The sequence below is a fragment of the Gadus morhua genome, chromosome 2, assembly GCF_902167405.1.
Source record: "Gadus morhua chromosome 2, gadMor3.0, whole genome shotgun sequence".
Taxonomy (NCBI): domain Eukaryota; kingdom Metazoa; phylum Chordata; class Actinopteri; order Gadiformes; family Gadidae; genus Gadus; species Gadus morhua.
The window spans coordinates 18,141,776-18,158,494 of NC_044049.1; the positions used below are offsets into that span (position 1 = coordinate 18,141,776).

Genomic DNA, 16,719 nt, shown 5'->3' on the forward strand with positions numbered 1-16,719 from the left:
ACCGCCTTAAGAAACGCAAGCGCAAGGGTCGACGCAAAGGTCGGGGGAACCGTTATACGACGGCTGCACCTGTAGATGACGATGATGATAATAGCCGTTTATCTAATGATTACATATATTATGATTTCGAAACGCGCGTGCATGAGGGTCGACACGAAGCAAACTTTGTTGATGCTAAGACTTCTGAAGGCGAGGAATGGTATGCTAACGGTACAGATTGCGTGGGAGAGTTTGTGAGACGCTACAGAACAGGGGCTTATAGGTTGTTTACATTCATTGCACACAACGCATCGGGCTTCGACAGCTATCTCGTTCTGGAATACATGACCAAGCAGGGTATTATACCCTTTATAGTCATGAAGGGTAGCAGAGTCGTTATGATGCGCGATGATGCCTACAGCCAGAGATGGGTCGACTCATTTAGCTTTTTGCCCATGCGGTTGGCTAAAACACCGGAGGCGTTGGATTTTGAAGATATGGCGAAAGGTCATTTTTTCTCATAAATTTAACACACGGGCCAACGAGTCTTATGTCGGTGCATGCCCTGAGATCTCATATTATGGTTTTGATTCCATGACTAGCGATCAAACGACAGATTTCGCTATGTGGTACAGATCTGTAAGGCACAAAAAATTTGACATTCAGAAACAGCTGCGCCGCTACTGTGTCAACGATGTGAGGATCCTGCACACGGCGTGTGGGATCTACAGGGAAAATTTCATAGAGTGTGCAACTCTAGACCCCTTTGCATATGCCACTCTAGCTTCGGCGTGCATGGCCACCTTCAAAAAGTCGTTCTTGAAAAAAAACGTCTTGGCATTGACCTACGAGGGGGTCTATCGGAAAAAGCAAAAATCGTTCTCATGTGCATCCATCCAGTGGCTTGAATATCTATCCCACTCCAATAACCTGGAGATTCAGCACGCTCTCAAGCACAAGGAGGCTGAATATGGTCCATTCTTCCTAGATGGATATGCACCTGCTATAAACACAGCCTATGAATTTGCAGGATGCTTTTATCATGGGTGTGTACGTTGCTACAACGCTGGTCACAAGAATCCTGTCGTCAAAAAGACCTATGGTGAATTATGGTTGCAGTTTCACCTCAAAGTCACGGCCCTCAAAAGAGATCATGGTTTAAGAGTTGTAGTCATGTGGGAGTGTGAGTGGCACAGACTGAAAAAGACAGATGCTGCAGTGCAGGCATTCTTGGCTACTCTGAGGATACAACCCAGGATTGATCCTCGCGACTCTCTCTATGGGGGTCGCACCAATGCCATCAAAATGTACCACAAGGCCGAGCCCGGTGAGAAAATACGCTACTATGACTTTACCTCTCTCTACCCCACAGTACAGGCCCGCCGCCCATATCCTGTAGGACACCCCCAGATCATTTTCAGGAATTTTGGTCCTTTGGATGGGTATTTCGGCATCGTCAAATGCACTGTGTTGCCCCCCAGAGGTCTTTACCATCCTGTGCTCCCTTACAGATGTCATGGGAAGCTGATGTTCCCCCTCTGTGGTACATGTGCCACTGAGCTCAATCAGACAGACGCATGTCATCACGGCGACGATGAAAGGGCTCTGACAGGTACATGGGTGACTTTAGAGGTAGAAAAGGCCGTAGAAAAGGGGTATCTGATAATACAGATGCATGAAGTATGGCACTACCCCAAGAGGTCAAAGTCTCTGTTTAAAGGGTATGTCAAAACGTTTCTCAAGCGTAAACAGGAGGCTTCAGGATACCCCAGCACAGTGGATACTGAGGAGAAACAGCAGGCGTATGTGCAAAACTATCTGGTTAAGGAAGGCATACAGCTGGATCACGACAACATGAGCGTTAACAAAGCCATGCGTAATTACAACAAGTTGATTCTCAACAGCCTGTGGGGTCGCTTTTCGCTACGCCCAGACCTACCCACTTGTGAGCTAATTGCTGAACCTGAAAGGTTCACCCAGCTCATGTTCAGCGACAGCTATCACATTAGCCACTTTTGTTTGGTTTCTGATGAGGTGGCCCTTGTACAATGGAAACACAAAGATGCCCGTCTCGAAAGGGCTCGGGATGTTAACGTGATTGTGGGGGCTGTGACTACGGCCCATGCCAGGCTCATGCTCTATGACCTTCTAGACAAATTACAGGAGCGTATACTCTATTGTGACACAGACAGCATCAGTTTTGTTTCTAAGGAGGGTGATTGGGTACCCCCTTTAGGTCCTTATCTGGGCGACTTGACCGACGAGATAAATGATGGCGATCGGTATGGTACCGAGCAAGAGGATTACATTAGCGAATATGTCTCAACAGGTCCTAAAAGCTATGCTTACCACACACGTCAGCACAAGTCTGTAGTCAAATGCAAAGGGGTGACTTTAAATGCAGCAAATGCTAAAGTGGTCACCCAGCAGACATTGAAATGTCTAATAGATGATTTTGTCAACAATCGACCGCAAACCCGCGACATCACCACCACGGTAGATACCATTCAAAGGAATAAGAATTTTTATTTGAATCATTCTGTATTTTAGGGGGTATATATACAGGATTCACATGTTAAATGTATATGTATCATAATGTATCTGTATATACTTTTATATGCGTCATGCATTAATGATGAATGACTGTGTTAATAATCATGCATGTGTTAATAAAGAATGTTAACTGTCACATGTTTCACGGTTCTATGGTCACAAGGCAGCCGTCCGTCAGAGGGGATGCACACAGACCGCAGAGATGGCTGTTGTACACGCTACGTTTGATCCTAGGCTACAGCATCCGTTCAGCATGGTAGTATCGGGACCGTCAAACAGCGGCAAAACCTACTTTGTCAAAACAGTCATTGAAAATATGGATCGGCTATTCTCAGAAAAGATTGAAAATATAGTATATATTTATTCATGCTGGCAGCCCATATATGATGATCTGCTTAAAATAAGGAACATTCGCTTTATAGAAGGGATCCCCAAATCTCTATGCGATGATACAGTCTTACCAGTCCATACTAGAAATCTGCTCATTATTGACGACTTGATGAACGACGCATGCAATAATTTCGAGGTTCAGTACGTTTTTACCAAATATGTACACCATCGTAATCTCAGTTGTATGTATCTGGTCCAGAATTTATTCATGCAGGGTAAAACCAGCCGTACAATTAGTCTAAATACCAATTACATGGTTTTGTTTAAGAACCCACGTGACAAATATCAGATTATGCTGATAGCCAAACAGATGTTTCCGTGTAAGACAAAATATTTTCTAGAAGCCTTTAACGATGCTACCGACATGCCTTATGGGTATCTGCTTGTAGACTTTAAAGCCATGACCCCAGACAACATGAGACTTAGAACAGATATATTGGCGGACCGGCATGTTGTATACACTCAGAGAGTAAAGTGATTAGCCCAAAAGACCATGTCCTCACGTATAAGCAGAAATCGTGAGCGTCTTAAGCAACTATATAAAGCACCTCCAGCACAGCGTAAAGCTATCCTCAGGACAGCCAACACCGACTTTATCAACTCACTGTGTGAAATAGCCTTGAACATTTTACAAGGCAAAATACCACTAACCCCCCGTCAGCATACGAAATTGCGTAAACGAAAGAAGGACCTCAGAATACTCGCCAATAAAAATGTACTAATATCTAGAAAGAAAAGACTAATCAATCAGACTGGTGGATTTCTTCTACCCCTGCTGTCTGTGGCCGTACCGTTGTTTACAAGCCTGTTCTCAAGAGGAGGGTGATTATAATGGATCATACGCACAAGATGTATCTAGTTCCTCAACATCAACTCGATTAGGGATCGACCGATATATCGGTCGGCCGATATTATCGGCCGATATTCGCGTTTTTTACGTGTATCGGTATCGGCCGATACGTGGCCGATTTTCACCGATTTTTTTTTTTTTTTTTATTTTTTTTTTTTTTTTTTTTACTTGTTCTACCTCACCTGTTTTTACTATTTGTTAAATATAGTTTTTTATATTGAAGTTCAATAAATGTTCCTTTTTTTTAATTGAGACTTGTAACATTTGTTATCAGTGTAATTTTTATGATTGAGGGAGCAAAAAAAAAAAAAAAAAAAAGTAGTATCGGCTCTAAATATCGGTATCGGCGTATCGGCGTATCGGCTAAGTCTGATGAAAAAATATCGGTATCGTATCGGCCCTAAAAAATACGTATCGGTCGATCCCTAAACTCGATGCCTTAAAGCATACCCAACCCAGGGATTCTGTTAGACAGACTGCTGAAAATTAGCTGGATAAGGCCATTGCGATGGTGTTGAACACTCCCGATACAGACCTATATGAAAAAGCTGCCAGGTACGGCGCAGTCCTGCAGCGTTATCTATCCATGGTGACAGCGTGAGCATGGAGAATTAACTCTGTCACTTGCAGATGGGGGCCCATTTCATACACCTGTGGCGGCACAGCATGGTGTTGATGACGATGATGGCATCGGCGATCATATTTATAAGGATATAATGAAACATATACCCGTCAGAAGCAAGAGCAACACCAGACATATCCTGGACTTTTTAAAGAAATCAAAAAATGTCTCATGGACGGACAAGGGGGAGCTCGTTTTACAAGGCGAAACTATTAAGGGGTCCCATATGTTTGATCTGTTAAAGAATGTTACCGCCACATACCATGTTGTCGAATCTGTCAGACCACAGGGATGGAATGTATTTCTGAAATTTTTAGCCAGTAATAATATACCGCTATCGGCTATCCCTAATAAACAGCTCAGACAAACTGTAGACATGTATAAGTATACGCCCTCAACTAAGGATGACTATGCGGCGGCAGCTATGCCTGTCTCATCTGGTAAAAGGAGGAAACGTAATCAGACAATGCCATCTATTACATCCCCTGGAATGCCTATGGCCGAGTGGATACCATTTTGAATTTCTTATGTATCTTTATGTATATGTTATAGGCGTAAAAATAAAAGAAAAACAGTACGACTGTAAATGTAATCAAATCATTGTTTTATTTTTTATTATCATACCAAAAACAACCCATGCTACATGTTACATCCGCATATACATGACTGCACACATGACATATCATGTTCATTACAGACACTAGGTTGTACACGGCCAACAAAGTCATAAACCTTTTCATCATTACGGGGTAGATTATCTCCGTACATTTACAAAAACTTTTGATAGGATACACCTTTTTGCATATTAAACAAGAAAAAAACACAATGTTGCCCACATGCGGTACTTGATGGATCTTGGACCTGTTGTGTAGAATGAACTACATCTATACAGTGCTGATTGAGAAAACGCTGTATGGTCTCAGGAAACTCAGAGTATGAGGGAGGGTTGCCGTAGGAGTCGAAAAAGTATCCCTGGCTCTCAGCCGTAATATATATAGCTAGCCAATGAGAACCGGCCATGTGTGAAGGTTCGGTGTTGATCACCAGCATTGCAGGCCTCTGACGAATTTCCTGGGGTAGATGATTACACGGTAACGCACCAAGAAAATAAGCCTTGTGTGCCATTTTCTGACACACTGCTGTCAGCTCTATAGTATTCATATCGCAACGTCTTTTCAGTAATAGTCCAACAACACCTGCTGTCTATTTGATATCTCTATAACAGAATCATAAACTGCATAACATATCAAATTGACCTATGTAGCCAGCGCTGCTCTGAATCGTGCTTCTAGCCTCACATTCCCTGTTCGGACTAGCGATACATGTTGTCCACAACCCTCGTCCGCCTCAAGGTTGAAACAAAATAATGCATACCCATCTCCAAATTCCTTATGATTAATAGCTATTTCTCTATCTTTGAGCTGACGACCTGTAGCCTGAATGAGTTGAAAATATTCTCGGGTGTACAGTCCGTTTCTAAAGTCAGGCTGGAAGGGTTTAGCAGGATAGGCCTGACCGTCGCAGTATAGGGATAAAAACTCAATGCCGAAATGCTGGAATCTGAAAGGATTCCTAGCGTAACTCCCTGTGAATGCTTCGTTATTCACAAAACCTATAATAACCATCTTGGGTATTTGTCCTAGAAATAGATTATCCTGTGTGCATATTCTGCTACCTGCAGCGATGGATACATTCTTTAGACACACCCTATCAACGGGGTTTTTGACGTTAGCTTGGTTTAACGCCCGGGCATGGGCCAGCTTGATGCCTGGTGCTATCGCTACCTTTTTAATGAAAACATTTGCAGACACTATAGATACACGGTATTCCGCAGCACCATCGGACATCAGACAGAAATTATTTTTTGCTCTAATGAATCTCATGCGTAGATCAACTCCGTTAATCAACAGTTTCTCCTGAAAAAACATATCGACGTGTATAGGGGATATCAGTTCGACTATACGACTTCGACCCGTATATTCGCTCCTAGTCGTTAAGCCTAGATTGAGGCCTCCAGGAAGAATATCGTCCATATGACCGTTGGTGTCTTTCTGGAATAGACCACAGCCAAATTGGGTGTCTGATGTCCCGTTTCCATAGTTTAGCAAGCATTCTATAATGCCTCTGTACGGATAGGTGTTTGACGACTGGGTGATAAGCCTATCACCCAGAGTAATATCTACTTGGGAGAATAACGTGCATCCTGGATAGTAAATCAGTCCCACGGGTGCCGCCGGAGCCAAGTCTGTTCCATCAGGATTAGTAATCTTGATCCTCAGGTGTAAATACGTATTGTTTAGGTCTATATAGTCTTCGCTACTGGCCGATACAAAGAACTCTATGGGTCCACCATCTGTTAGCGCCGATAGCGGGGGTATTTCAATATATGTACTTTTTTCTATCGAAGTCTGCGTCATCGGCAGGGAGAAGAGATCCAGTTCGCTCTTAATACATTCGTCTGACATGTTATGTAGCAACGCCATTGTTATTCAGCCCCTGCTATACTAGATGAATATATCGTTAGCCGCCCCTCTAAAACGACGGTTTGACACCTTCCTGATCCTTTTAGGTTTGGCTCTCTTTTTGATAGATGCCAATCTTTTATTCTGTTTACGACGTCGTGCCGGTGCACGGGTACGCCCAGCCCCTATAGGAGGATACTTTGTTGCTCTTCTGGCTTTTCCCCTCATGCCTGACCCCTGCTGTTTGGGCGTAGATACAGCATGGGCTATGTTGGTCATAACGTCGCCTATAATATGTTTAGCAGCAGTCTTCAGATGAGGCTTTGCTATGCTAACCCCTCGCCTAAATAACGGAATAGCCATTCTAAAGAGGCTGCGGAACATCCCTCCGATGCCGGCTCCATATTGTGTGCTGCTACCCTCATAGCCAGGTAGCCCACTCCCTGCTTGGTTTAAATAATACTGAACATATTTGTTCTCGTCGTAAGGCGGTCTATACCCCCTCATCCCTAGATAGAGCTATGAATTCTACTGTTTTACAGGTCTAAAATGCAGCTTGAGTATCACTTTACCATATGTGAATTTTATATTTGTATTCTGGTCAGACTTTAGATCAATTTCAATATCTCCAAGAGGGTCTCGGGCTACGTGTACGTAATGCGGCTTTTCGAACATGTGAATGCAGTGTCTCTTGCTGGTGTCGGTTATATTAATACTCCTTAGCAGAGGGACATAACTATCTCCGACCAACTGATGGTCGACAATGTCGCTATATATGAACATGTTGTAACACCCCCCGTGAATATCGGTGGGATGGGGGGCGTATGTTGCATATGTTTTATGGGCTGGTAGCTTGACCCCTGCATCGAACCCCAGCATGGCAGCCAGTTTTCCTCTAAAGACGAGCGATAGGTGATAGTCTCCTTCTACATATATGCGGTTTCTAATACCTTCATGATGTAGTATAACTCTACCGCCAGGATCATATTTGGCCCAAGTCTTGTTGATTTGTAGTAATAACGATCCGATACTCTCATAAAGCCCACCAACTAATAGACATGATGTCCTACGACCCGTTTTGCCATCGAAAACGGTCATAGTAGCGTCCTCGGTAGGAAAACTATGCCAGCTGCATGGGTACTGAGCTTCAATTAGGCCTACTTCATAGGGCTGCTTGGTGTGTATAGATTTTGCTAATTTAGTTCTAAAATTCCATATCTTATTTTGTGGGTAGATCCCTAGCGAAGCATTACTCGCCAGAGTCACATAGAAACCCCCAGACACCTCCTTATCCATAGTACACTCTGGCTATACTGGGTTGTATGTCTCTTTACGCGTCGACTAGTGTCTTTTCAGAAACCCATGAATTGAAGGCATCCGGCCATCCCAGCCATTTGGCATATAATAGATTCTTAGACCCCGCCCTTTTTCTATCTATAATCTTTTCTATTTTATACACTTTGTTTTTAGACACTAACTTTTTGTAGCTCTTTTTCATAAAATGTTCACTGGACGGGGGCGTCTGCATAGTCATGCAGCTTGTAGACTGGAGGATACCTCGCTATGCGTTGTGATATTAATTACAAAATATTCATCTGTGAATGTCTGCTCATATCCTTTTCGAAATGTAGCTCTGGCTTTTGAAATTCTAACCGTGTCACCAACATCATATCTAAACACCACCAACGGCTCTTGAGTGGTTTTGTATAGCGTATTAAACACAGTTTTCTCATTATTTTTATCAACACTGACCGGGGTCATTTTTATCGATCTATGGTATGAATGGTTATAAGCATGGACCATATCCTGTAGTTTATCCACATATCGTTTGGAGTTGGCAGCTGTTAAATATCTCCACATGCGGGTTTTCAGAGTCCTGTTGAAGCGCTCCACTATGCTGGCCTTGGTCTCGTTAGATGTAGAGAAATGTTTGACGTTGTGCCGCTCCATCAAACGCTGAAAGATCTTGTTATAAAATTCTTTACCAGCGTCAGTCTGCAATTTATCGGGGATACGCCCTTCGCTGAGAATATCACCAAAAGCTTTAGCGACGTCCACAGCCCTCTTGGACGGTAATGGACGAACCCATGCATGTTTTGAGAATACATCGATGCACGTCAACAGAAAATGCACACCATCATTTTCGGGTGCGTACTCTGACATATCCACTAAATCAGCCTGGAACTGTCTATCTACCCCACTAACCAATACTCTATTTCTGCGGAAATGTATCGGTGCAGGTACATGCAGAGTGTAGGGATCCTGCTTCAGCAGCCATTTCTTGATATATTTTAGAGGAGGTACTGCACCCTCACTATGCCCGAGGGCTGTTCGTAGCTTATTGATACCTCCGTAACCCCCTGGTCCAGCGGGGTCATAATAAGTCTTATGCATCAGTTTATCCATGTCGTATGACTGCAACAAAAAATGAATACTGAAACACCGATCAGAGTTATCCATCCTTTTATTTAAAATGTCTGGCCCCTCGATACAATGCGCAGATATATTTTACAGGCAGTTTTATTTCTCTGCACCATTTTACAAGACATCATGCGAGCAGTTCTAATACCCTCTGCGTTTGAGGGATTATTCAACTTCAAGACATCCGATACAAAAGCACATATGCACATGACATGTCCGACGGTAAAACAGTCCCCATCGGGGAAATGGGTAAATATTTCAGCTATCATTTGATCAGTAGGTTTATCATACAAGAATTTCATGACCAAATCATTCCAATCCTTATAAATACATTTGATATAAGCATTATGTTGGACATACGTATCATTTTCTATGGCAGCATACATCAAAACGGCTAGTCTATCTGATACATACTTGCTATCCGCATCATATGCATAAGAAAACAACACCCCCATTATAAACGACGCTTGACACCAGGCCTTGTATTACCGAATGACAATGTATTACGCCACATTTGTGTGGCTTCATATATCAAAAGCAGCTGTTCATCGGGCACACCTTCGCTGGTTATTAAATCCAGTTTTTCGGTATCATAGGTGTTGCCCAATAAATCACATAGAAAAGAATCGACCACACCATAGATTTTTCCTGGGGACACAGTCAACCCTATAGTCTTCTTTAAAACAGTTTCTAAAAGTAGCAGGAATGGGGGTCTATCCAATATATCACATATGGTATCGTAATGGGATTCATAGTGATGATGTGTCGATCCTTGCATGCAGCAATGGCGTCGTTGACTTGGGCAATCACTTTGGCACCCCCAGCAGTCCGCTTGCTTCTGATGTGTGATGATGGCTTCCACGCAGATACCAGTGGTAAATCGCAGAACACCCAGCGCCGCAGGGTTTAAACGGATCTGTGTTGATACAGGCCATCCGTCATCTCTCATAGCAGTGTCCACCTCCAGCTCACTGTCCTCTCCGATGTGTAGGAAGGACAGATTAAATCCGGCCAGATAGACAGCATACTCCTGAAGCCAGTGGTGTACAGGTTGTACGGCCTTTAAATCACCAGCCTCCATAGCCACGCCCCCACTTTGTACATGTTCATCATTGTCCTGTGCTGCATAGCGTATCAGAATATACCATTAGAGTATGAACAAAAAACAAAACACAACGCACATATTATACACAACCTATCAAAACACACTTAGTAATACTATCATGTAGCCCACTTTCTTATACCTCTAAGACATTTTCTAATGCTAACATAGCCCTAAACATACTCAAACACACCATATACCCCCTCATCAGCTTCAGTCGGCTCAAACAGGCGCATTCTGTATTCATCAGATGTGCGCCCTGGCTCTTCATTCGTCTTAACCAATGAATCAATCTCTGCAAAAATTCCACGTAGGGTTGACAAATCAGCCCACTGTATGAAAAAGACATGATCAAAATAATCAGCAGCTTTTAACCACTGTTGCGTAGAGGAGAGCTACCGATGCAATGCATATCATAGCACTGTGGTAGCTCGTCTGTATCAACACTGCGTCTGAAAAAAATGAACTCCTGGGGTCTCTTTGTATGATGGTTTGCATCCGTGCGATGAAGCCTCGATTCATGCTGAAAAGTCCATTGGAATACATGGGTTCCTACATGCCAAGTGCCCCTGACACCGTCTAGCATGGGGCATAATATGTCAAAGAAAAAATTCCACTCATGAACGTTCAACCGCCACTCTGTAGCACAATCTTTAACTTTCAAAATGATCCATCCATCGACCCGTGATATTACGTACTCCAAGCCGTATTCGCCAACGTGTGTGAATGAATCCCCAGCAGTCCGGTCTCTCAAGCCTGGAACAGGCCTCGTCTTTTTGAGCGGAGCATTTAGCAGTGCCTCATCACCACACCTATTGACATAGTTAGACACAGGTGTACTAAAGCCGGACATACCCTCAGACAACTGGCTTTCACCGTCCACAATGCTCGATGCCGAGTAGTCCTTGGCGGGAGAAGACAGGGGCGACAGGGTGCGAGGGTCCCTATACATCCAGTTAGCGCTGTTTGATCCTTGGGTATCTTCTGATGAGCAGTCCATGTTTGAACGAAAAGAACACTGACGACAATCTGTTGAATGCTATGACCCTACAGCAGGCGTCTCACCCCTTTTTAAACTATTTGAGGTACACACCCACAATACAAGCTCACATGCCCCCTAAGTGCACACACTATGCCCTTACAGATCCCAGCACCCTGCGACCCCTACAGGCGCAACACAGACATTATACATGACATAACAACACCAACCGGAAGTGCCGTCATAAACACCCCCACCACCCCCTTCCCCCCAACCGGAAGTTCCTATTTTCATAAACATGCCCAGGGAGTGGCTATTATTAACTATTCATAGTCTATGCAGCCTTCTTCATCTCCTTTCAATTGGCTGACTTCATGAGCTTCTGTTGACAGGCCTCTAGCAACAGTGTGTAGGTCATTGCTGGAGAGTTTGAACAAACCTCGTTTGATGTTCCACACCAGCTCTTTCCGTGTCGTTCCCATGGTGCGTTTCTTCGGTGGTATAGAATGTCACTACGGTGTATGTTTGTGTGTGTCTGTATGAATATGGCGTAGCTTCTCTGATGACGCACGCCCCGTGGACCCCGGTTCAGTTGTGCGGCTCCCTGGCAAGGTGAAGATCCTTCTTCTCCCTCTCTGGACACCCACAGGTTGACTCCTGGTCTACAGTCACGTCGTCGTCTCGCGTTCGTCTTCTTGATGTCGGTTCTGGTATCACTGGATCTGCCCCTCTGATGCATGTGAAGAGGAGAGATCCCGGACGAGCCCCCACAGTTTGTTACCGGTCCCAAGTGGCCAGGACGGGGGTAACAAATAGAGTGTTGAGACCGGACTCCCTGAAAAGCAGGTATACATGTGTTACAAGGACTGAAGCGGCACTGCTCTTGTTTGGTCTTCGAAATCCGTCTCTTTATTTCACAATTATCATGAGTAACACATAAATAAATAAAATAATAAATAAATAAATATAAACTCTTCCCTCGTTAAAGTGCCTGTTAAATTGCAATTAAAGTGCAATAAAAAGTGAGGCTCACATGTACCGTTTCTCTCCACTCTTAGTTCACCTTAAAATCAATACAGAACTCCTTTTTATCAAAATCCACATTAAAGTTAAAGTTCCTGTTTCAGCTTATTCGCTGGTTGTTTTGAGCTATCTCACAGTGCAATTAAATACTGTTCTGTTCCTATAATATAAATAACATATTTTGGCTTTAAACCACAATAAACCATAACAAGACAATAAACAGCACCTAGGGAATTAACATTACACCACAGTCGGAACTACAATGGATTTGCCTGCCTAACAGACCGACTAAACATTTAATTATAAAACATCATATCAACACTTTTCTTATAGCCTACTCTAAAATATCCTATCAATATCATATCATATCATCTAACTCTTAATCAGATTAAATACATTCTTAAACATGTACGTTAGGTGTTCAGGGCCAAAGTAAACTTAAACATACTCTACAGTGTGTGTGTTTCCACAATAATATACTATGCGAACGGGCCAACTGCCATTTTACGCTAATGCCGTTTGGCGCGAAACCAACAAAGGAGTTTTCAAAAGTTAATAACTCGATATTACAGACATCAAACTCGACACAAAGTTTATCGACTGTTCTAAAATGTTCAGATTCATGAAAATCGTTATTTGTGTGAGTTTCACGGAGTACAAGCCTGAAAAGCAGGTATACATGTGTTACAAGGACTGAAGCGGCACTGCTCTTGTTCGGTCTTCGAAATCCGTCTGGAGAGGAAGCGGAAATGCCCCCCAACCATAGGAGTATGGGCTGCAGCGCAAACATTTTGGTACCGCCCTTCCGTTTCCAAGTATACCGTAATAATAAGTTATAAAAAAAATGCTCAATGTAAATAAAACTAATGTAAATTAATGACCAACGGTTATACATATACATTCACCTATGCATCCTGGCTTGATTTTGTCCATTTTGTATAAGACCGGGAAATACGAGATATGAATTCCAAACAACTTTTCCAAAATAAAGATAAATGTACAAAGTGAATGTAGTTGCTAAAGCTCCCTTGTTGTGATCAGTAAATATCTCTAAACATACTCAGTCACTTAACCACTCTCTGACAGAAAGAACGAGGTCTACGCATGTTTACTATGTTGAAACGACGGTAGAAAAATGGAGGCGGAGGTAAGTGAGGACGCCGTAGCCCTTCTCGCTAGGGTCGGAGAAATTATGCAATTGTGCTGACTTTACTGGACCAAATCCCTCTGGCTTGATGCACCTCCTGACAGAAAAGCTAGCGAACTGGCTCAGATCAGAAAGCCAGGCGAACCATCTGTTTGCCACATCTTCTGGAATCTCTTCATCCCAGGTAAGTTTCATTCCACAGAGACTCTGGACGATGGTCTTCGCGAGAAGAATGAACGAAGACAGGAATCCAAGGGGGTCATATACTGAGCTTACGACCGAGAGGATACCTCGTCTGGTGATGGGCATGCTTTTCACGTGAATATGGAACTTGAAGGAATCTCATTCTAACCACCAGTCCACTCCAAGGGCCCTTTCCATGGGTAGTTCATCCCTGTCTAGATTCTTGATCTCCTTTGCTCTCTCTTGTTCGGGAAGTGATGACAGCACTTTGCGGCTGTTACTTGACCACTTGGTCAGGCGGGATCCTCCACTCTCACACAGTGCAATGAGGTACTTGGTCAAGGTAATAGCTTTCTTCTCGTCGGACGTTGAGACCAGCCAGTCGTCGACGTGCTCTAGGACTGTTGTTACTGCTTCAGGGGGTGACCTGTCTTTTCCATCCTCTGCAGTCCGTCTTAAAGCGTAGTTGGCTCAGCTCGGGCTCGACTTGGCCCCAAACAAGTGGACCACCATCTTGTACTCACGCAGAGGCTGACTCAGTTCTCCCTGTGGCCACCAGAAGAATCGTAGAAGATTGGTGTCCTCATCAGAGTCTCTTGCTTGATGGTACATCGCGTCAATGTCGGAGATGATTGCGATGTGTTCGTGACGAAACTTCGTCAGAACTCCAACCAGACCATTAGTGAGGTCCGGACCCTGTAACAGTTCCTCGTTCAGTGACTTCCCTTGAAACGAAGCAGCACAATCGAAAACAACCCGCAGCTTTCCCTTTTGTGGATGGGTCACGCCATGATGGGGGATGTACCATACTCTGCCGTCGTTGCGGTTGTGCTCGTCTTCAGGAACTTCCACTGCATAGCCTTTGTTCAGCAGGTCTGACATGAAGGTCTTTAGTTTCCTTTTCAAGTTTGATGCCCGTTGCTCTGTAACACATTTGTGGTTTGGCATCACCCCATTTTTGTTCCTGAGAGGCATCCAGCTGTAGTGCCCATTGACTTTCTTGATTGTCTCAGTCACAGATTTCAGGAACTGAACGTCCTCTCGCAACATTTATGACTTCTCTTCGCAGGCTTGCTCCGGAAAGTCATAATTGTATTGCTGAAGCAGCAAGCTGTCCATGCCGCTGACTGAGAGTCTGTTGACTGAAGCACTTTGACTGTGGTGGCTTTACTTGTGGTGATCGTCACCTTTCTTGAGAGGGCCATTAACTACCCAACCGAGGGTCGTCTTTACTGCATAAGGCCCGTAGTCTTGGCTGTGGATTATCTTCTATAGCTCCATTGCAGAGTGAGCGTTCACTCCGATCAGTATCTCAACATCTGCGTCGATCTGTGGTAGCTGTACTTCTTTCCGCAGATATGGCCATCTTTCCAAGTCCATCTCAACAGGAACATTGTCTTTCGTTACAGGTATGTCTGTGTGGGTGTAGACATCTGGCAGGCTTATATACTTGTTCTCTGTCAGACCGCACACTTCTAGATCTGAAAGCACGTAGCAGGACACGGGCATCTCCTGGCACATAGTACGGAGGAGCACTTGAGTCTTCTTACAACTTCCTTGAAGTTGTAAGAGTCCATGAACGCGTACGTCTCTATTGTCGTGTAACTCCTCTTGGATTTGATGCACACGGGCATGATAGACAGGATGCAGTCATTGCCTCCGACCCCGGTGATTGCCGTGACTTCACTCTTGGCTGATGCATCTTCTTGTGGAGTTGAGTGTCCGCTGGTAGAGCTTTGACCTTTCCCAGGCTTGGCGTTCTCTTGGTCGGTGTTCTCGTCAGTTTTGCTTCGAAGCAGGCTTGGGTTTTTCTTGCTGCAGATTTCACATGTGGCTCTCTTTTTAAAGTCTTTTCCCATGTGCCCTTGGGTCAGACACCCGAAACAAAGTCCTTTACCTTTAAGGAACTCGAGTCTCTCTTTGTTTGCTAGACTTCTGATTTTGTAACATGTGCTCAGGTTGTGTCTTTTGTTGCAGTATAGGCATGGCTCTTGAAGCGCGTTGCTTGTCTGCTTGTTCTTTCTAAGTTCTGAGGCATCCCCTTCATCTGACCTAACACTTGTGGCACAGCCAGTAGTTCTTCTTGGTCCGCCTCCCTTGGCAAATCTAGTGCTTGACTTTTTTTCTTTCCCTTCGGAAGACTCTGACATCACCGAACAGTGGGTCTGAAGCTGTCTTAGCTCGTCTGTTGATGTACGTCACGAGGTCAGAGAACAATGCTCCTCTTCCTTCCCTTTCTTGTATGTCGAAAGCTATAACTCTCCATCTTTCACGAAGTCTGAAGGGCAACTTTGACACGACAAGCCAAAGGTTGCTCGGGCTGTTCATCGCCTCGAGGTACTCCATGTCTTGCATGAAATTGTAACATTCGGTGAGATAGATGGAGAAGCTGTGAAGTGACTTGTCATCTTCTGTTTTGATTTGAGGTCATTTGACAGCCTTGTCCACGTAGGCCGCAGCTATTTTCTTGCTTCATTGAAGCCTTGTTGTGCGCTCATTTGTTGGCAACTTCTCACGAGTTCTCTTGGTTCACCGCTGGTGAATTGCTCTAGATAGTACAAGCGGTCTTCATCGTTGTCTGTACTACTGTGGATGATGTGCTCAAAGGCCTTCAGGAATGGCAGGAACTCGAAAGGATCGCCACTGAATTCAGGGACTTCTCGTTTAGATGGGTTGGCTAGTCTCTGCTGTGTGACTAACATCATTGTGATATCCCTCTGGTTCAGTATCACTTTGCCGAGTTCAACTTGCTTTCCATCGGAACTGGTACTTGTGTTATTGTTGTTTTCCTTCTTTACTTGAACATAAGACCTGTGTCTAGTTGGCCTGTGAGAAGCACTGTTGTCTTGGATAACTCTAAAACTGCTTGTCAATTTTAGTTTGACATCTGGAGCATGATGTTCGATGGTTGCTGCTGTAGGCATTTTCTTGTCGAGGTAGGCATTCATTCCGTCGTCGTCCATGTTATCTGTGTTATCGTATTCTTCCAGAACTAACCCAGTTTCAAC

General features: G+C 44.0%; 2 protein-coding genes across 3 annotated transcripts in view; one reads left to right on the plus strand and one right to left on the minus strand.

Annotated features, from left to right (window-relative positions):
• Positions 1-16,719, plus strand: part of LOC115560283 (alpha-2,8-sialyltransferase 8F) — an 83,356-nt gene that overhangs the window by 25,873 nt on the left and 40,764 nt on the right. The window lies entirely within an intron of this gene.
• On the minus strand, positions 9,644-11,418 carry LOC115560294 (uncharacterized). Its single transcript, XM_030379669.1, has 2 exons — positions 11,235-11,418; positions 9,644-10,399 (listed from the first exon to the last, which is right to left on the minus strand). The coding sequence occupies exons 1-2, from the start codon at positions 11,377-11,379 to the stop codon at positions 9,732-9,734; spliced, it is 813 nt and encodes a 270-aa protein (XP_030235529.1). The 5' UTR covers positions 11,380-11,418; the 3' UTR covers positions 9,644-9,731.